This window comes from Hipposideros armiger, unplaced genomic scaffold (assembly GCF_001890085.2).
Source record: "Hipposideros armiger isolate ML-2016 unplaced genomic scaffold, ASM189008v1 scaffold_141, whole genome shotgun sequence".
NCBI lineage: Eukaryota > Metazoa > Chordata > Mammalia > Chiroptera > Hipposideridae > Hipposideros > Hipposideros armiger.
In genome coordinates this window covers 948,614-969,721 of record NW_017731491.1, presented here as the reverse complement: position 1 = coordinate 969,721, position 21,108 = coordinate 948,614, and the positions used below count along the sequence as shown (strand labels likewise).

The 21,108-nt window shown below is 53.0% G+C and overlaps 2 protein-coding genes across 2 annotated transcripts in view; both read left to right on the top strand.

The window, feature by feature from the left end:
• Window positions 1-19,140, top strand: part of TRARG1 (trafficking regulator of GLUT4 (SLC2A4) 1) — a 47,451-nt gene extending 28,311 nt beyond the window's left edge. The window contains exons 2-3 of the mRNA XM_019650392.1: window positions 14,929-15,061; window positions 16,453-19,140. Coding sequence (XP_019505937.1) covers window positions 14,929-15,061; window positions 16,453-16,463 — 144 coding nt within the window. The 3' untranslated portion in view covers window positions 16,464-19,140. The remainder of the gene's footprint in view (window positions 1-14,928; window positions 15,062-16,452) is intronic.
• On the top strand, window positions 1,489-2,646 carry BHLHA9 (basic helix-loop-helix family member a9). Its single transcript, XM_019650391.1, has one exon. It carries the CDS (start codon window positions 1,489-1,491, stop codon window positions 2,170-2,172), a length of 684 nt encoding a protein of 227 aa, XP_019505936.1. The 3' UTR covers window positions 2,173-2,646.
• Window positions 19,141-21,108: the final 1,968 nt, after the last annotated feature.

The window sequence follows — 21,108 nt, the reverse complement described above, 5'->3', positions numbered from 1 at the left end:
AAGGAGAAAACATCCAGTTCTAGCTGCTTTCATTCACTTTTTTTTCTTTAAATTGGGGAACAGTGTGTTTTTCCAGGACCCATCAGCTCCAAGTCAGTAGTTGTTTCAATCTAGTTGTGGAGGGCGTAGCTCCTTGGCCCATGAGGGAATTGAACCAGCAACCTTGATGTTATGAGCCTGTACTCTAACCACCTGAGCTAACTGGCCGCCCCACTTCATTCACTTTTTAATTTCACAGATATTTCAGATTTGGGGAATATAGCTTCAGAAACACAAACAGCCTTGGATGCTTACAGTCTGGTGGGTGAAATAGACAATAAAACAAATAATCATACAAATAAATACAGTTTTCTTTCCTAGTGCCTGGTCCTTTCCTTTCATGGAGTAATCCAGTTTGAAATAATGGGGTCAATGGTATACTTTTTGGCAAGATGGATGGGAACCCCATGCCCATCCCAGCCTACACCACAGCAGGCTTTGGCATTTTGGGGGCATTTGGATCATGGCTGGGAAGGAGATTGACCTTGGTGCTCCAAATAAGTCACCTGGGGATGCCTGAAATTCCACTGGGGGTCTTGCTCTAGGATTAAGCATTGCTATTTTACTGAGACCTTGTTTAAGGTCCTTGGGGGGTGAGGGTGCCAGGTGGTTTACTGAGTTCATAACATGGCAGTGCTGTCTCATGAGGCAGGGCTGTCCAGGGGCCCTGACCCCCGCAAAGATGCCCCTAATGGGTACCACAAGGGGGTCCAAAAGACCACAAGTCACCTTCTGCTGCTGACTCAGCCCAGCTCTGTCTGCAGAAAGGGGAGCCAGGGGGAGGTAGGGGAGAGTAAGGCCTAATCAAAACCCAAACCCAGAATTCCACAGCCTCACTCTGGTAGCTGCAAAAGCCAGACACTCCAGGCCCCTCTTAACCTGCAGGGTGCTGCAGTATCAGGTCTACCCCTCCCTCATGGGTCCTGCTGGAACAGTCATGTTTTCCTCAACAACTGCTCTGTGGTTGCCCACAGTACTTGACGGCAACTTTCCAAGGCTCTTGAAATACATTCAACTACCACTGCGACCTTTCTGTGCTCCCCTGCCCAGGAGCCAAATTCGTAACTCTATTTGGGGTGGGGAGGAAGAATGTAGAACCCAGCCACCCCAGAAGAAGCCCTGGAGTGAAGCAAGGCAAGTTCTCCCTGGGGCTGGAGCACTGTCCTGGGCGTGGCCTGGCTGCCTGTCTTGTCCCCTCATACAAGAATCTGCATGTTTCCTCCCTTCCTTGCTTCCTTCCTCTTGGTCCCGCCCTCGCCAACCTACCTGGAGGCAGGTAATAAAGCTGGAGGAGGGAGATGGATGGATAGGGAAGGCAGAGAGCCACGTGGTGCCATAAAGCCCAGCTGGAGAGGGCCCATCCTGGGAGTGTCCAGCCTGCAGGAGCAAACGCTGGGGAGGTGGACTGTCGGTTTTACGAGCCTGAGCAACAAGGCCCTGGAGAAGGCCATGCACCGAGGCGTGCCAGGACCAGGCCTCAGGGGCCTGAAGGGGGCGGATGGCTCTGCCAAGGACTGGGGGGACTCTTGCCTGGAGGCCGGGAGGGATTTTGGGGTGTTGAGGGAGAACGGCGCCCCCCGTGGCCTGGGAGAGGCTGAGGAGGTACCGAGCAGCAGAAAGCGCACGCGGCCGGTGCGGTCCAAGGCGCGGCGCGTGGCAGCCAACGTGCGGGAGCGCAAGCGCATCCTGGACTACAATGAGGCTTTCAACGCATTGCGCCGGGCGTTGCGGCACGACCTGGGCGGCAAGAGGCTCTCCAAGATCGCCACGCTGCGCAGGGCCATCCACCGCATAACGGCGCTCTCCTTGGTCCTGCGTGCCAGCCCCGCGCCCCGCTGGGCCTGCGGGCACTTGGAGTGCCATGGCCAGGCCGCGCGCGCTGGGGGAGCCGGGGACGCCGGGGACAACGGCTCCAGTTCACCGCGGCTCGCGCCGCCGCCCGCCAGGCTCTTTGCGCCGCGCTGCGCCTCGTGCTCCCCGCACACGCCCCTGGGACGGCCCAGGTTGGTGGCGGAGGCGCAGGGCTTGTCCCAGGCCTCCGCGGGAAGCTGGCGCCGATGTCCAGGAGCTCCCTTTGCCTGGCCGCTGGGCCACCCGCGGGCGGGCCCTGTGCTGGACCACCAGCACCCTTGACCTGGCCACGGGCAGGTGGAGGGAGGCTGGCCTGGGGGGAGCCAGTGGCAGGATGACTACAAACGGGAAGACTGCAGAGAGCGTTCCAGATGGAGCAAAACTGAATCGGCTGAAGCCTGAGGGGGAAAGGCAGTGTTGGACTTGCCAGTGGGAAGGTACTCTGGAGCCTGGGGCTGCGTACCTCACTCTCCACAATCCCAATCTGGGGTGGCAGCTTGGAGAAAGGAGCAGCAAGGATCCTGCCTGGCTCTTTCTTACATTCGGACTTGATGAACTCTTCTTGGAAAGTGACTTTTGCATTTCTGTGCCTCTGACTCCTATGTTCTCTTGCAGCTTTTTAGAAAAATGGGAGCTTTTGGACAGGGAGACTTGTATGTAGGGTGTGGTCTGATGGCACAGTGCGGGGTCCCCTGCCCCTGCCTGTGCTGATGCCCTAAGTCTGTGACCTGGGAGAGGAAATCAGAAGCAGCCAAATAAAAAGGAAGCTATCATTTCTGTCGGCTACCAGGATTCCACTGGGCTCAGTGACCCAGGGTGGCAGGAAGGCCTGAGGGGCTTGAGGCCTGGAGGCTCACCCTGGAATGTTGGGCCCTGACTGGAGCCCACAGGTAGATACATGGGGGCACTGGGTCATGGCAAAACCCCCGGTGTGGCTGAGCACTGTGAAGGGCACTGTGGGAGAGGACATTATTTGGAGAGGGGAAGTGGGACCTGGGAGACTAAGGATGTGGTCAGCCCCATCTCTGGACCTGCTGAAACTGGGGTGCAGAGAGGGGGGCGTGACTGGCATAAGGTCACGTAGCAAGTTGATGGCAGAACTAGAGCAAGTCTCCTGACCATCTGTTCAGTAGAATTCTCTGGAAGCTCTCATGTGTCCAACTATGCCCTAAATAGGGGTAATTCTGGGAGAGGCCACTGGCTGGGGGTGGGGAGTAAGGGAGGGCTCCCACCCACCAAACCACCTCTCCCACCTGGCCATTTTGGGACTTAAATGTCCACCTGTTGCCTCCCGGCCTACCCACCTTTGAGCCCAGGGGCCAGGCTTTTCTGAGGGGCTGGGCAAGGCTGATGAGCAGAGCAGTGAGTCAACTCTCTCTAGAGTGGCATCAAGGAGCTAAGGGGCATCTGATGAAGGTGGAAGCAGAGGTGGCCATGGAATGTGACTCTCAGGAACAAGTCTGGGCTTTGACCTGATTCCCTGCCTCCCATTCTGAGACCCATTGAGACTGACATCCTTGGATGGGTGGACATGAATGTTCAGATATCTGGGGCCAATGCTCTGTGTGAAATCCTGCTTGAGGCATGTGTTTCTGTGTGATTGCATGTACCTGTGTGTGTGTGTGTGTGTGTGTGTGTGTGTGTGTGTATGTTGTGGGAACAGTGGGAAATATATTGAGCATAAAGGAGAAAACATCCAGTTCTAGCTGCTTTCATTCACTTTTTTTTCTTTAAATTGGGGANTCCAGGTCGAGCTGTTGTTCAGCATCTTAGCTGTAGAGGGCAGTGTCACTGGCCCTCATGTGGGATCCGAACCAGGGCCCTGCTGCTCAGAGCTGATGTCCCAAGCCAACTCTTAACCAATGCGCCATTTGGCCGGCCCTGTTGCGTTTTTTTTTAAGAGCTTTGAGATATAATTCAAATATACAATTCACCCAACGAAAGTATACGATTCAATGATTTTCCATATATTCACAGATAAGTGCAACCATAACCACACTCAATTTTAGAACATTTTTCTCACCTCTAAAAGAAACCCCATAACTTTTTTTCTATCACCACTCTCTACCCTACCCTGATCCCTCGCAGCCCTAAGCAACCACTAATCTTTCTGTCTTTATGGATTTGCCTCTTCTGGACATTTCATGTAAATGGAATCATACAGTATGTGCTCCATTGGGACCGGCTGCTTTCTCTCGGCATTGCGTTTTCAAGCTTCACTCATGTTGGAGTATGTACACTGTAGGGTTTGGAGCCAGAGAGGGGTGTTATCAGATTTCCTTTTGGTGGATCCGTGCAGGGTGAGAGGAGGGACCAAAGGGGCCCCTCTGAGTCTGGCATTCATGAGAGGAGACCTTTGCAGGAGTGCAGGCGAGAGATGAAGAGGCCTAGACCAGGACCTTGGCAAGAGGCAGAGGGGGTTTCTGAAAAGCTTCTAAAAGTTAGTCACACAGGGGCAGCAGGTTGGCTCAGGTGGTTAGAGCACAGTGCTCATAACACCGGGGTTGCTGGTTCGATTCCCACATAAGCCAAGGAGCTGCGCTCTCCACAACTAGATTGAAGACAATGACTTGACTTGGAGCTGATGGGTCCAGGAAAAATACACTGGTTCCCCCAATAAAATTTCCATTAAAAAAAATAATAATAAAAATAAAAGTTAGTAACACAGACCATTCATTCATTCAGTCCACCATTCACTTGAATGGCAAGTTGCTTGTTTGGAAGGAACTAAGTAGTAGAGGATGATTAGACCTCCCCTCCCCCATGCACGAATGTGCTTTTTTATGAATCAGGCAACACGCTAGGCATTTGAGAAATATATGGATAAGATGTGGTCTGTTTGTCATGAGAAAGATACGAGAGTGTGATGGCGGTGGAGGGAGGTGTGCAGGGACCTGCTCTAGGAATCTGAGTTTTACCCTAGTGTCTCTGAGGAGCTCTGAAAAAAATTTTGAGCAGAGGTGTGCGGCAGTCAGTTCATATTTGAAAACCAGCAGCCAACTGCATTGTGGGAAATGAACTAGAGCAGGCATGACTCGGGGCAGGGAGACTCCGCAGGAGGCTCTGAGATAGCCCAGGCAGGATGTGAAGGCCAGAGCTAAGCAGTGGGTTTAGAAAGGAGGGCGCTGATGAGGGAATTGTTCAGGAGGCCGGAAGGTGCAGCACTTGCTTTAGATTCCTGGTTATCTGTCTCAAAAATAAGGGACCTATCTTGGAGAGAGCTCTGGGGACCACAGCATGTAAGGGGTGGGCAGAGGGAAGTGGACAGAAAAGGGTTTGGAAAGGAGATTCTAGGAGGTGGGAGGAAAACTGGAAAAGAGGGAGAGACCCCCAGGGAGAAGTGAGGTTGAAGGAGGAAGTGGTCAAATGCAGAGGACAGATCAGGCTCAATAAGGATGGGAGTGTCCCCTGGCATGGCCATTTGTAGACCCCTGGTGACTCTGGTGATAGAATTAGGCAAAAAGGAGAGAGGTGACTGATGAGGCGGAGTCCTGAGGAGTGCAGAAACGGGATGCAGGAGTCGGATCCCCTTCTCAGGAGCCATGAAGACAGAAGCAGAGAGAAATACTCAAAGGAAAAGGAGTTGGTTCATGCTGTATTATGGGTTCCCTGCCACCAGGGATGTGGAGGGCAAGGTCATTTACTGAGAAATAAGGGCCTGGTAGCAGAGGGCAGGGGACATAACTAGGGACAGGCAAGTCTGTGGCCCAAGGGCTCTGCTGAGGTTGAGACCATAGATCGGAGTTGTTATCAGCCTGCGTGGTGATGTGGTTTGTTTTCTCCAGCTGTAGATATCGCATCACAGACGTGACACTGGGCCCACCTAAGGCTGGGGGATGGCAGAGTTACCATGAGGGCAGGACCAGATGGCACAGAAGATATTGGCCAGGGGGTCTGAGATGATGCACCGAAGGATGAGGCTGGGCTGGGAAGGAGGGAGGCTGGGAAGTTGGCAATAGACTTGGAGGAAAGGGAAGGGGTCACAAGTTGGGGCTCAGAGAAGTCAAAGGACAGGTGAGAGTGAGGCGGGTGAGAGAGAGAGAGAGAGTGGGAGGTTGAGATTTCAGAGGGGGAGCCCAGGCAAGGGTGGAGTATGGTTGTGGAAATGAGCTTTTAAAGAGAACTGTTAGGAGCCAGGGAGGAGGAACCAGAGGGAGCCCAGTGACGAGGGATATTGCTGCTAACATTCACAGCGTGAGTACTGAACGCTAGGCACAGTTCCAAATTCTTTACATGTATTATCTCATTTAATCCAGACTCTAACCCTATGAGGTCAAGGCATAGTTATTATTCCCAATTCACAGATGAGAAAACTGAGGCATGGAGATGGGAAATAACCAGCTAGTGATTGGGAGCCCAAGGACGGGATGCCTGGAGCCCGAGCTCCTGTTCCTACCCATTACACTAGCTTTCTTATTGGGGACAAGGGGGAGCCCAGGTGGGGAGTATTATTGGGCATACCCACAGCTGTCTCCCCTCTTTTGGGAGCCAGTCTCGTTCATAGGATACTCCCAGGGAGGGAGAGTGTCAGTTATTCATCTAGGGCTGAAACACTCAGTGCCACCCAAACAGCAGCAGGGGTGAAGGAGGGACAGGAAGTGTAGAAAGAGAGTAAGTCTCTCGTGCTGGTGTCTCCAGATCCTGGGGACAGACTTCAGAACTCCCCACCTGAAGTCCCCCCTACTGGTTACCAGGTGAAGGATCAAGCCCTTGACCCCAGGGTGGAAGCTGTCTGCAAAGCGCGCCCTAACATGAGGCTGATGGAGACTGAGTCATTGTTGCCATTTAACAGACAAGGCTGAGATGTGCGGGACGGTGCCGTGTCCACAGTCACACTGCTGGTAAGAGGCACACAAGCTGGCTGCTGGATCCAGGTTTCTCTCCACGGCCCCACCCTGCATCTACCTCTGGGACAAGGATGGTGTGTCCCTTGCAGGAAAGCCAAACCCTCCGGGCATTTGTGCAGGGAGGGAAGAATTCTACTTCCTTCCTTCTTTTTCTCCCACCTTCCCACTCTCCCTACCCTCCACTAACTCCATCACTGGAAGACTAATGGGCCAGCAGTGTCCTTTCCACTGTGGCTTTGACAGGGGGCTACTGTGACAAGGCCAGTGGATCAGGGACTCTACCTGAGGAGCTGTCCAGACCTAGCCCTGCTCTGGGCTGCGGCCTCCCGTGAGCTTCCTGGGGTGGCCAGGGCAAGGCTGGCTTCATCCATGTTCCTTCTGGGTCAGGCTGAGAAATGACCAAGCGCCTCAATACCGGCAAGGCCTCCTGTCCATGAGGGGAGCTGGACCCCAGGCAAGCGGGTCTTTAGTCAACAACAGTGCTAAAACAAGCATCAGATAGACCTGGGTGAATATCCCTGCTTTGCCCTTTACAAGCCACGTGACCAAGTGCAAATCACTCAACCTGCTTCCTTAGCCTCAGCTTCCTCATCTACAGGAGGTGTAAAAAAACCATCTACCTGATGGGGTTGTCGGGAGGGTTAAATGAGCTAATATGTGTGAAAGCGCCTAGCACAGAGCCAGGAACTTAGTGAATACATAATAAATGGAAGTGGTTGCTGTTATTATTAACACTAAAAGAGACTGCCATGCCAGAGAAAAGGGCAACCCCCCCAGTGGACAGGCAAGCCTTACTTTAACCTATTTTGGGATAATGGAGCCTCGCCTTTCATTATACCACCCGGGGAAGTGGGGGTGGACAGCCCTACCTGTGGTTTTGATGAAAGCCACTGAGCAATCCCTTCTCTGTAGGTTATTCCTGTAATGGGTGGAAGCCCTGCAGAGATCCAGAGTGGCTTCAACACTTCCTTCCTTAGGCATTTTTGATAACCTAATTATTTAACTGATGTGTTGCAGGGTCACTTTCATTCATTTATTCATTCATCCATTCATTCAACAAGAATGCTGAGCCTCAGCGGGGGCTGAGGGTCAGCTAGTCAGCTGGCTTAAAATATTGACAAACTTCTGAATTGGTTAGTAAATAGCTGCTATCGCAAGCCCCTAAGCAGTTCCAGTCCCTCCCACCCATCACAGTTGCAAAGACTCCTCCCCTGAACCCCTCAACCCTCATGCTTCCCAGCTCTCCAGCAACTGAAGGGTTAACCTGTAGTCAGGGCATTCCAGAAACAACTGCACTGTTGCAGAGAGAGGGTTGGGAAGGGGGCATGGAGAAGCATGTCCCTCTGCTTTGACCTGCCGGGAAATGCTTGATTTCCGCGGGAGGACTAATGGCTGATCAGCCCTGGTACATCTTGCCAGTTCTCCTCAGAGCTGCTGGGGTTTGGCCTGAGCCTCATGGAGGGAGGAAGCTCTTTCCTGAGAAGTTCTGTTGCCACCCTCCCCTGGCTGGTTTTACCCCCTGGTAGCTCTCCCCAACATCCTCGCCACCCACTACCCACTCTCAGGTTGTTTTCAATGTCTTTCTTCCCTGGTCTATTAACCTGAATTTATTTTCTTCCTCACCATTCCCACAGCCATTGCAATCACAAACGATCTATTAATTCATAGTCATTACAACCATTATTGCAATTGTTATTATTGTGCCTTCAACTTAAAAGCCGTTTTGTACAAGGAAAAGATGATACCACTAAGTGGGGATGAGAGAGCAGCTGACAATTTGCTCATAAAACGAAATGAAGGGTCTTCTTCCACCCCTGGAATCAAAGGATGGGTCTTTCATTTGGTAGCTAATGGGGGGGGGGTCTTCAGAAATGAGTGCGAGTTAAGCAGTAATGAACTTCTATATCTAAAAATAGGGCTCTACTCTTAGGGGCAGCTATTTTCCCCTCCATTTTACAGATCAGAAAACTAAGACTGACCGAATGGTTGTGAGGTTTACATTCGATGGTGTTTATAACATATCTGACACAACAAACAAAGCAGCTGCAATCGGGTCTGCCCTGTTCCATCCAGCCATCCCCAGTGCATCTCCTTCAACAGCGTCTCTTGAGCTCAAAGGAACATGCGTGACTGGGATGTAGGGACTTATGTCTCTGTGGGCTTAGTGTGACTGAAAAAAATTCTCCCTGTTGCCTCCCCTCCCCACCTCTCACGTCCAAGGCAACCCCACATACGCCTCTCTCCATGGTCCTGAATCATTAATGAACGCACAACTATTTCTCTGGAAAACGGGGGTGGGGGTGGGGTGGGGGGAGCAGGACTCATCTCAAACGCTGCGCCCCTCCCTCTGCATGCCATGCTTACAGCTGAGAACGGGTCCCTTGGTCACGACTCAAGGCAGCCCGAGAATTTCTATAGCTGAATTTCCTGGAAATCCCTGAATCCTTTCTGTGTGCTGCTTTCTCCCCCTCCAAATGTTGCCTTGGTGTTGAAGTCCCACTTTAGTGACCTGGACTAGTCATGCTGAGAGCAGGAGGTGGCATGGGTTGGTGGGTGGGGCCAAAGCCCAGATAGCATTCCCGTGGTACCTACTGCCCTTATTTCTTTCATGAATCTTCTATTAACTTGGAGCATTCCATAAGTTCAGTGGTTAGAAAACAGACTCTCTACCTGTTCATTTTCTCTCTTCTTCTATTCTTTACTTTCCCAAACATTTACTGACTACCTAATAGGGCCTGTCATTAGGTTACATAAAAGAGATACCAAGATAAGAAGGTTGCATGGTCCCTACCTTCAAGGGGCTTACAGTTTAGAGAAAGACTGACACAGCCACAAGAAATAATGATACATAGTGGGTAAGGGAGAAACAGAGAGTGGTGTAAGATGCTACAAAAGCCCCAAGGAGAGGCTGATTAATTGTGGGAGCCAAAGGAAATTTTATTGGCGGTGACTCTTGAAGGGTGAGAAGGAGCTGTGGAGATGGAAATATGCTAAGGAGGAAAGGGCATCCAAGCAGAGACGACAGTACATGCAAAAGCACAGAGGCATAAAAATCCCTTTTATAGGGAGTCATGTGACCAGGCTTGTATTTCAAAGATCTCACCTTCGCTGTTAAGAAAAAGTTGGATGGGGACAAGGCTGGAGTAGAGGGGCCTGTGAGGAGGAGGCTGATGCCATCTTCAGAACCAACACGTCTAAGGAGTGGGCTAGGACAGTGGAGCTGGGATTGGAGAAGGAAGGTCACACATGAGGGACATTTGAAAGGTCAGGAATTCTTACCTGACTGTATTTGAGGTGGGGAGGGACAGAGAGGAAGTCCAGGATGGGAGATGCTAGGATTCTCTCCCAGAAATTGGAGCTGTAGAAACAGCCCTGCAATGAGGCTTTGCTATTCCTGGTGTACCCTGCCACAGCGAGGAGCCTGGCGAAGGCCGGACATCAAAGATGAGGATGGAAAACATACTGTGCTCCACTGGGCCAGACAGATACCAAGAGGAACCTCCCACATCGTCCCATCCTACCACCATCACAATCAAACTGGGTGGAGGGGAGAGCAGGAGGAGGAAAGAAAGAAAAAAAAAGGGGGAGTGGTACGTTCCCGGACATATGGTGAGCACATAATTAACATCCTAACTGGGACATTACTGAAAGCGACAAGGGTGCTATTAGTAATTTTACCAAGACCTATCAAATAGGCTTTTTCTCCTAGAACAGCTTCTCCCTCCTCTGCTAGGGTTGGTGGGCTATGATACTTTTTCCTTCTCAAACTCAGTGGAGGAAAGGGACTCTCCTGAGAACAACAACAAAACTACTACATCATCTTTATTGAGCACCTACTAGTGCCAGGCACCATGCTAAGCTTCCTGCCACTTGTATTATCTTATTTAATCCCATAACAACACAATGAGGTAGGTAATATTTTTACCTGATGAGGAAATTGAAGCGTAATTTTACAACTGAGGAAATTGAAGGATAGAAAAGGTTAAGTCACTCATCCACAGTCACCCAGCGAGTACATGATGGAGCTGGGACAGGCATCCAGGAGGTCTGGCTCCAGAACCCGTGCTCCTATCCAGACATCCCCTCCCTTCTAGGGAGCTGGAGGCTATACCTGTTCCTGGTTGGGTCCCTGCTATGTCCCCATGGACTGGTGAGCCTCAGGATGGGCTGTTGCCTTCTCTTTTATCTCTCACTGGATGACACTGGTCTATTTTCACTGAGAACCCTGAGGTCCAGAGGCATGCATAAACACTCACAACTTCCTGCCCAGACACACCTACATACCTGTCCAGGTGTAAGCTCACCTGCACCTACATCCATCCAGTCTCCAAGGACAGGAGTGCTCTCCTCCTTTGTCCATAGTTCATCCCTGTGCTCAAGTCCAGACCTCAGCCTCTCTTTGCACTGAATCTTTTTCTTTCCTGGCTTGAAGAAATCCTCTATTTGTCTCACCCAGTTGTATGCTCCCCAGGACTACAGGACAAAAATCCAGATTCTGTTTTGTGAGAGTCAGGGCCCTTCTTTTTTTTTTTCTTCAAAGATTTTATTGTGAAATTGGGGAAGGGAGCATTGTGTTATTTCCAGGACCCATCAGCTCCAAGTCAAGCTGTTGTCCTTCAATCTTAGTTGTGCTGGGCGCAAGCTCAGCTCTAAGTCCAGTTGCTGCTTTCAAACTAGTTGCAGGGAGATGCGCAGTCCACCATCCCATGTGGGATTCCAACCAGCAACCTTGTTGTTAAGATCATGTGCTCTCACCAGCTCAGCAGCAGCTCAGCTCTGGCACAGCTCACTGGACCATGTGGGAATCAAACCGGTGACCCCGTTGCTCAGAGCTCGTGCTCTAACCAACTGAGCCACCTGGCCAGCCCCAGGGCCCTTCTTGATCTGGCCTTTCTCCACATCCCCAGTTGCTTCTCTCACCATGCCTGCATGGTGCCCTCTGCTCCATCCAGCTCCTCATCTGTAAAATGGCCTCATAACAATCCTAACTCATAAGAGTATTAGGGAGATGAAATGCTCTATTGGATGGCAAACACTTAACATAGTTCCTGACATAAGGTAAATGTTCAAATAACGTTAAGGATTATTATTATTCCGATGAAGGTGGAGAAACCTTGGTGGGCTTCACAAAGGGAGTGGCATTGGAACCAGCCATTGAAAGATGGAGAAGAGGTGGACATGTGACATTGTGGGGGGACCGGGAATGCAGGCAGGAGAAACAGCACGAGCAAAGCCATGTGGAAGTCAGTGCTCATGCTCTGAGCACTCAACCTGGCTGGGCCCAGAGGTTGTAGAAGAGGAGTAAAGAATAAAATCAGGAAGTGTGAAGCTAGCCTGAGTTTGGACTTTGTTCTGAGGACAGTGGAGGGCCATGGCGGATGCTGGGAGGGAGTGATTACCTCAGCCACCAAAATCTTGCTGAACTTTTGCATCAGCTCCTGATCCCTACCTCCTCTCTGATCCCACACTATAGCCACAGGAGTCGTTTGGAAACAATTCCTCTGAGCCAGCCTTACATCATCACCGGCACCCACTGCTTCTAGGATAGGACCAACCTCCTCTGTGTGTGAGCAGAGCCCTGCCTGGCCTGGCCCCACCCACCTCCTCCTCCTCCTCACTCTCTCAGCTCCATCCACACTGCCTTTGTCCAGTCCCTCCTGCTTCCTTCAGTCAACAACCATGTAGTGAACATCTACATATTTGCCGTGCGGGGCCTCCCTCAGGGCCTTTGCACATGCTGCTCTTTTTGCCTGGAATACTCTCCCTTTGGAAAAAAGAAAACAAAACCTATTTAATTCTTACTCATCCTGCACATCTCATTCCAAATGTCCTTCCTCCAGTGAGTCTTCCCTGATGCTCCCCTTTTATAAGCTCTCATGGTACCAGGCACCTCTCCTTTGTAACTGCCCACAGTTACAATTTTACCGCAATTTGTGTGATGACAATGGAGGAGGCCATCCTCCCCACCAGGCCATAGGTACTGTGAGCATGGGAAGTGGGACTCTCTTGAACTTAGGACTCTCTCCTGCATCCTAGGGGCCTAGTGCAGTGCCTGGCATAAATACCTGCGGGATGAAATGGTGGTGTGGAGAATAGAATGGAGAACAGAGCTTGAAGTAACAGGGTTCTTCAGGGGCTGCTGTCATGGCTTGAGTGAGAAGTGGCACCTGGAACTAGGGCAGGTGTAAGAGACCTAGAGAGGAGGGTTGTCATGGAATTGACGAGGATAGGAAATTGATTAGCAGGGTGGGATGCCAGAGGAGTTGTGACCTAGCAGGAGGACTCTAGGCTGCTGCCCATAATTGGGGTTTGGGCCAGGGGCAGGAGGGGCACGGGGCCAGGAGCAGATCTAGGAAGTGGGAAGTGAGCTGGATGTCACGCTGTGGCAGGTAGGTCGCGTGGGCCTGGAAGGAGCTTGGGACAGGGAATGATGGGGGTGGGGGTGAGAGGTGAAGAGGACAGGACCCCAGGGAGGCCCACAGGGAGCAAACAGAGAGGGGAAGGGTCGCTTTTCTGAACTTCAGCTTCTTCAAAAGTGGGCAACACTGCCAACCTCATAGGATGATTCTGAGGCTAAGTGAGATCATTTCGGTATAGTCTTTCGCAAGTTGCCTGGCACAAAGTAAAGGCTCCATAAATCGTCATCATCCCCATCATCATCACCATCATTATCATCATCAAGATCCTTGACTGCATTTCCATGCTGAACTCAGAAGCCTCGAATAATCAGATAATGAAACCAAATCAGTGGCCTGAGGCCTTGAAAGCAGTCACATCTTTTTTTTTTTTTTTTTAAGATTTTTTTTGGGGAATTGGGGGGATGGGAACAGTGCTGGGGAATTGGGGGAAGGGGAACAGACAAGTTGCTGTCCTTTTGTTCTTCAGTCTAGTTGTGGAGGACGTTGCTTCACTGGCCCAAGTTGGCACCATCATTGCGCTCTTCCCGGGCGAGGCAGATCAGTCGCCGGCTTCTGGACAGCCGCTCACTGCGGCTGCTGGCCGCTCACGCTGGCTGCTGGCTACACACGGTAGCCCATGGCAACCCACTGCCACAGGGGCTGCAGCCCACGCCGTCGCCGGCGACTCACGGCAGCCCAGCTCCAGGTTGACCTGTTGTTCAGCATCTTAGCTGTAGAGGGCAGTGTCACTGGCCCTCATATGTGGGATCCGAACCGGGGCCCTCTGGCGTCCCAAGCCAGCTCTTAACCAACGTGCCACTCGGCCGGCCCAAAAACAGTCACATCTTTAGTGGACTCCTGGCTGTACTTGTTCTAAAAGTCTGAGAGGCATGCAGGAGTTCTAGAGCTGGGAGAATCCCAAGGTCATGGGCCAGCCCTGGTCAGCAGGTAGACACCTGCTCCATCATGGGCAGGGGCGCCGGCCTCTGTGGAGATGTCTGGGATACACCTCCTCTGAGCCACCCCAGGAACTTTCAGGATCCTTTCTGTCCTTAGACTTTTCATCCTCACCCTCACCCACCTGATTTAACCAAATTAAATAGGGCCAAGGAAAACAAAGCTCACTGAGAAGGAGTGAAATACCAAATGGGGCCTCTGCGACGCCATGTGTGGCTCCTCCCAGCCCTAGCCTTCCTTGTTCAAACCTAAGACACCTATCTTTCTGGTGTGACCCAGGAAGTGGGCTTAGCTGAACAAGGATGTGGCTTCTGGGTGGGAAGGGAGGACCAGTGATTTTGTTTTCTTATGTGGTAAGAGGGTTCTCACAGAGGAAAGGAGGCAGGCCCATCAGGCTGTAGAAAAAGCCACAGGGGCTGCCTTAGGATCTGGGTGTAGTTGTAGCAGTGAGCCTTGGCTTGGGGTCTGGAGGGGCCTGGCTGATCTGCTCACACCAGCTCAGTGTGGCCTGGGCCTTGTCCACCCTCTCAGGCCCTCGGTCTTCACTGCACCATCCCGTGGTTCTGCATTGCTTGGTTCTGCCTCTAGCTGTCACCAGCCAACGAGGGGCATGCTTGATTAGGGGTCCCCACAAGAGGTCCAAACCCCTTGAGTCCTGGCCAGTTCTCCAGGAGGAGCTGTCACCCTCTCCCCGAGGGGGGCTGCTGGGGTGCAGGCTTCACTGGGGACCGGGTATGGTCTGGAAGCCCAGGCCAAGGCCCCCTCCCCAGCCCCCGCCCCTCCCTGGAGGGCTGCCAAGGACAGCCTACCTGAGGTCTGCCACCCTCTCTCTGCAGTCTCGAAGTAGCGTGCAACAGGGGGACCTGGATGGGGCCCGGAGGCTGGGCCGCCTGGCCCGGATGCTCAGCATCACATTCATCATCATGGGGATCATCATCATCATCGTGGCCACGACTGTCAACTTCACAGGTGAGGCTCAGTCACACACCAGCTTGCTTGGCATGAAGACTGCTAAGGGTGTAGCTTGGCTCCCTGGGGCAGGGGCAGTGGTGGGGAAGGTAAGAGCCTATGGGGGCCATAGCTTGTCCTTGCACCCCGGAAAAGCAACCCAGTCTCCAGCAATGAGCAGCTGAATAGGACTGGCTGTCTGACTTGTCTTATGCCTGAGTGGATCAAAAGGAAAGGGTGAAGTGGGGGGTGGGGGTGGGCGGGGAAGAGCAGGGGCCTAGGAATCAAAGGCTTCAATGGCCCTGGGTCCTGGGTCAGTAGCTGTCTGGTTGAGCATCACGGTTTTTATGTCTAAAGTACTAGGAAGAAGCCTCCAGCACAGAGGCTTTTGTGAATGTCACCCGAGATCATGGATGTGACTGTCTTTGTCAATTGTGGACTGACCACACCACCATCCCTGCTGAGACAGTTGGGACATGCCAGAAGTAAACAATGCATGTGGTAGAAGTCAGGAAGTGGCACTTTTGTAAGCACCCAGAGGTGGCTCAGGGAAGTTATCCAAACAGGGGATGATTTTCAAGGGCGACTGGTAGCTGCTCGCGAGGCCCGTGCAGCTTCTGGGATGCGCGAGTCAGCCCTGCCCATCTCCCTCCCTTCGCACTCTCTACTGGGAAGCCCGGAGGGCTGTGCTGCTGAGCCTGGGAACGTGTCAGAAATGCAGAACCTCAGGCTCCACTCAGACCCACTGAATCAGAGTCTGCATTTTCCTGAGATTCCCAGCCCATTTATTAAAGTTTAAGAGGCGCTGGTCTAGAGTACGGAGTATTCAACGCGGGACAGAAAGCCTGGGGTCAGCCATGGGGTCAGGGGCAACCTTCGCCTCTGAGGACAGGAACAAGATCAGGTTTGTCATTAGCCGGCCTGGGTTCAAAAGCCACGTCCTCCACTTTCTATCTGCCTTGGGCTGGAGCCCATTCTGTGATCTCCTTGAGCCTGATAGACACGTAGGTATGTGAGAGGCAGGAACCCACTCTCTCAGGGCATTAGCCTCAGTATCACCTTATGATGCCTCAGTCTTTTTTGTCTTCCTGCTGCCTGTTAGTTTAGCCATGACATTTTTCGATGGCAAGTGATAACTAGGGAACTCAAAATGGCAAAGGGCATTGTTTAGCTTTCCTTAAGAAGTTCAAGCATAGATTGTTTTGTGTTCTGGGGTCACATGCCCAGCTCTGAACCAGTCACCCAGGCTGCAGTCCTCTCTCTGGCAGGAATTCGGTTCCACCAAGAGCCCCAAAACAAATGAACCCTGTGACCATTTCTCACCAGGAAACAACCCCCCAAGTCCTCAAAACAGGGACCTGAAGACCCCGTGTTCTGAGCTCTGATCTGCCATACTGTTCTTCCCTTTACAGTTCCGAAGTAATACAAGGACCCAGGGCTCTGTGCTAGCGGAGGCCGGCTGTGGCCAGATGGAATGCTCCCAACCCAAACACCCCACATACCACGGAGGACAGCACAGTGACAGCCCACCTGTCCCCGAGCTCCAAAAGCACAAACTTGGAGGAAAACCTCCAAGTCATTCCATTGTCAGCCCATATCAGATGGGAAAAACGAGAGGAAGAAAGGAAGGAAGGAAACTCAACTTATTATGAAACCAGTGAATAATGGGATTTCATCTCATGGACGCAGCCCGGCAGTTTGACCCCAGTGTTCTGGCCTGTTTCTCATCCCCACAATTTCCTGGCATCAACCGAGCAGCATCTACTGCCAAAAGGAGAAGAAACCAGCCCTACAAACAGACGAACTATGGTGGGCAGAGAAGCAGCAGACTCTCTGCATGACCAGGAGCAAAGATGTGGGACTTCCTTGTATTTTTCTTGGGATGAGGGGTGAGAAAAGACTGTTCGCATGCCTTGTGCCACTCGCCTGCTACCATCCCAGCCGGAGCCCTGAGCTCAGAGGCCGAGCTGCTGCCCAGCACATGCCCTGGAACCTCCGGCACCCAGATATGCATCTGCCCTGGAAAGAGGCGACAGCCACACATAAATCCTCCATTGAAGGGTGGAGGCGCCAGTAGGAATTGTTGCTGAAAACAGGAACAGGGACAGCATGACCCACAGACCTCTTCCTGAACTTTTTGGCCTTGGGAGCATCTCTGCCAAGAACTATGGTCCTGGCGAGTCTCCCAGGATGACCCAGTCCATCTTTTGCTCCCTACCTGTGCGGTAGCCTGGGACACCAACCAAGGACTTTCAGGGCCTGACTCCCCCAACCCGCTTTGGTCAGCCAGTGAGGAGGAGCCGGGGCCTGAGCTCTCTCCTGCCCCCCTCTCCCACACTGTCGCCATGCAGAGTGGCTCAGATGGGGCTCCTGGCTCCCAAACCAGCCGCATCTGATGCTCTGCCTCACCCTGTGCCCCTGGCCAACCACAAACAGCAGAGGCTGTCCCTGGAGGAGGCTTTGGGGTCACCCCTGGGGGGCACTTTCCAGGGGCTCCTAGGCCTTAGCAGTGTTTGTGCTCCCTAAAAGGGAGTGGGCAAGAAAGTTCTCACAAAGGTTTGATTTTTCTTGGTCTAGAGAATTCCAAGACAGAAGGAAGAGCTTTGTTGAAGGATCCAGTCTGTGGGGGAATGGGGGGGCCCTGGGTTTGGGGATACACTCAGATGCCCGGAGGCAGGGGGCTAGACACCACAACCTTTGTCTCAGGACCTAATGGGATACCTGAAAGGACCGAGCAGGACCCCTGGGCCTCCTGCCTGGCTTTTGGTCCCAGATTCTCCCCGGACTTCTCTCTGCTACAGGCTCTGCCCACAGGGGCCTCCCCTGCACCCACCTCCCCCACTGGCTTTGGCTCCCAGACCCTTGGAGGGGGATACTCCAGGTTTTCTTGCCCCGGGAGGCCCTGCCTAGCAGCCAGGTTACTGCGCTCGATGGAAGGGCAGGTTCCCAGCCACAGGCAGACTGGCCCCAGGTTAGCCAAGACTGTTTCCCCTGTACTCATCCAGGACCCTCATGCCTCTTCTTGGGCACCCCCCCCTCCTCAGAGACCCCTGGAAGGGAATCTGTTAGCACAGAGGCTCTGTCTGCCAGGATGGGCTCTGGGTCCTGAGTGCATCCCTGAGTCTCCTAGGAGTGGCCTCGTGACCACCAGGAGGTGGGGGTGCAGGGCCTAGGGGCACTGGTAGGATCCCTCTGGGACAGGCTTTCCTGAGTCAGTCCCCCACCAGGGAATAAACTCAGCCTCTCCCTACCCTAAAGGAGGGGCTGGCTGGGTTTGCTTTATGGCAACTTTCAGGCAAAAATAGAGATGTCCCTATTTATCAGAGGAATGTGGGATGAGCGCAGAGTATTTGTGTCACTTGCAAGGTCAGGTCAGGCCAGGGGAGACATGAGGTCTATGGAATACGACGTGCATAGGGCCCAGCTCTGGAATGAGGGTCAGGCATGGACAGTTTCCCACCAGGCCCCAGGGGTCCCCAGCTTCAGCATTTCAGGGAGAAATGAGAAGCAAACCAATGTCTCATAGGAAAAATGATGGCGGAGGTGGGACTCTGCAGACTGTCGCACACACACCCAGACCTACCCTGCCCCCTGCAGTCACACCCACACAAACAGATGCCGCCACGGACTCACTCCCACACACACACACACACACACACTTGTTCACACCAAAAACCCAGTTGAGAAAGAGAGAAGCCACCAGCAGACAGCCACAGAGCAGGTACACGCAGAAACATTCTTCCATTCAGGCAAGAGCAACTCGAGAGCTTTCGAGTCGTACCAAGGACGTAGCTCAGAGGTTTCCAAGGTATGCAGAAGTAGCAGAGGCCCCAAGAGATGGGTTCCTCTGGCAGAGAGGAACACAGGGCTGTAGGACAAGAAACCTGGCCGAGATAAGACTGGGAGGAGACCCTGCTGTCCCAGCTCCATTGTAGGTCCAGCTGCTGGCTTCATAAACACAGTGGCCCCGGCTCGGGGTGCTGACCCAGCTTCTTCTGTGTCCCACGGGGAGCAGCAAGAACTACCCCTCACCACGGCTGGCACCCCACTCCCCAGTTCACTCCTCTGTATTTCTCAGCATGGAAAGAAATAAAGCTGACCCTCCATGAGCACCGTGGGCATGTGTGTTTGTGCTGCTGGGGTCAGGGCTGAGAGCTGTGCACTGGGAAGCCTGGACACCATGGCCAGCGCATGGCATGCCCTGGGCAAGTCGTTGGTCCTGTCTGGGCCTCGGTTTCTCTGGTGAGTAAGGCTGGTCTCATCTTCCCTTGGTAGTTCTTTCCGCATATGAAGAAAGATCTCAGGGGTGCAGAGAAGGGGGCAGGAAACCAGCAATTGCTGATATCCTGGTGCATGCTGGGCATTTTACATGCACTGGTAAATCCATGCGGCAGTCTGATGGGGTTCCTAGTGTTATGCCTGGGGTTCAGATTGGTAAAGTGAGGCTCAGCAAGGTTCAGGGACTTGTCTCAGGTTCCACCATGCCTGGCTCACAGAAGGCCAGAAGGCACTGAAAGAATGCTGGTGCACTGACCCCCATCTCTAGGTCTGACCCCAACTTTGGCTTCTTGCTGCCATGCTCTGTTGCCCAGAGAAAGCCCTACAGAAGAAAAGTGAGAGGTAGTTTTATGTAGAGGAGAAGGAGGGCGATCCATTTCCCAGGCTGCACGGTGGGGCAGGCAGGGGTTGCTTGGTTGACTGTGGAAGGCGACAAGGGCCTCAGGAGGGCAGGCCACGAGGGGAGGTGGGTGTGGGCAGAGCCGCCAGGCTGGGCAGCCAGCGGGAAGGGAAGGAACTGCCATATGGCCATGATGAGCTGCCAGCACTGAGGGCAAGAGGCTAGGGGAAGGAGAGGTGCGGGCACAGGGTTGGGGTGGGGCAGGGAGGGAGGGAGAGTCACGGGACCCATGCAGTGGGGCAGAGTGGATCAGGGTGTGGGAGCTGGGCTTCAGCCCGCCTGGGTTCAAATCCTGCCAGGCCACTTATTAGCTGAGTCCCCTTGGGGAAAATTTCTTCCAGCCAAAATAGGGGTCAGGGGGGCCCTTCCCACGTGCCAGACGCTGGGCTCTGTGTTTGGTGCAAATCATCTCACTGAATACTCACAGCACCTCAGGAGGCGTGTCATCCCATTTTCCCGAGAAAATGAAGCTTCGAGAGGCTCAGTGACTTGTCCAAGGTCATACAGTCAGGACGTGGCGAAGCAGGACAGTCCTTCACCAATGCTTTGGTCATAGGAGCCTCCCTCGCCTTATAAACTCCGTGAACTATTCCGAGGGAGCACTGGGAGAGTCAGGTTTCTCTATGGCTTTTTGGTTCAGGGCTGCACCATGACATTTTCAAAGGCATTTTAAGCACCACCTGGGGGTCTAAATTAAGATGAAACGTCACCCATGTAACGCTGATTTAATGGCGCTCAGGTGAACAGCCACCTTCTATACATAGAAAACTGCCAGGAACAATCACATCACTTTGTTGTCTAGCTTGGTGGCCCGAATGTTTTTTTGGCATCGTTTGTCAGACACAACCCAATTTTAGAAACTTTACAACGGGGAAAGGAGGGGACATGTGCTTTAGAATCAGTAAGGGAAACGTTGGCGCTTCCACAATGCAGGAGGCCTCAAGTGACAGATGGCTGTGCCCCGGGACAAGCAGCCTAGCCTCTCGGAACCCTGATTCCCTGCCTGCAAATGTCGTGATAACCTGCTCTGCACACCTGCAGGGCTGCTGGTGGTCTGATGGCACTTCCTGGTGAACCGTGAGGGCTGGAGACTCGTGGGGGACACAAATAACAATTTCCCGGGGCACAGCCTAGAGAGCACCCCAGAATCTGGGAGGCTCTGGGCACCCCAGGCTGACCAGCAGTCCCTGCTCTCTTCCATGCCCAGCCCGACCGGCCTCTTCCAGCTCCCTGACACATGACAGGAGACAGGAAAGCTCTCTGGCCCACTGCCCAAGTCTTTCTCTCATTGGCTGTGTCATCTTAAACAGGCCCCCAGCCTCTCTCTGGGCCTCCGTCTGCTCAGGTAAAGGAGTGAGCTGAGCTGGCCTCGAGCCTTCTCAAGCCTAGC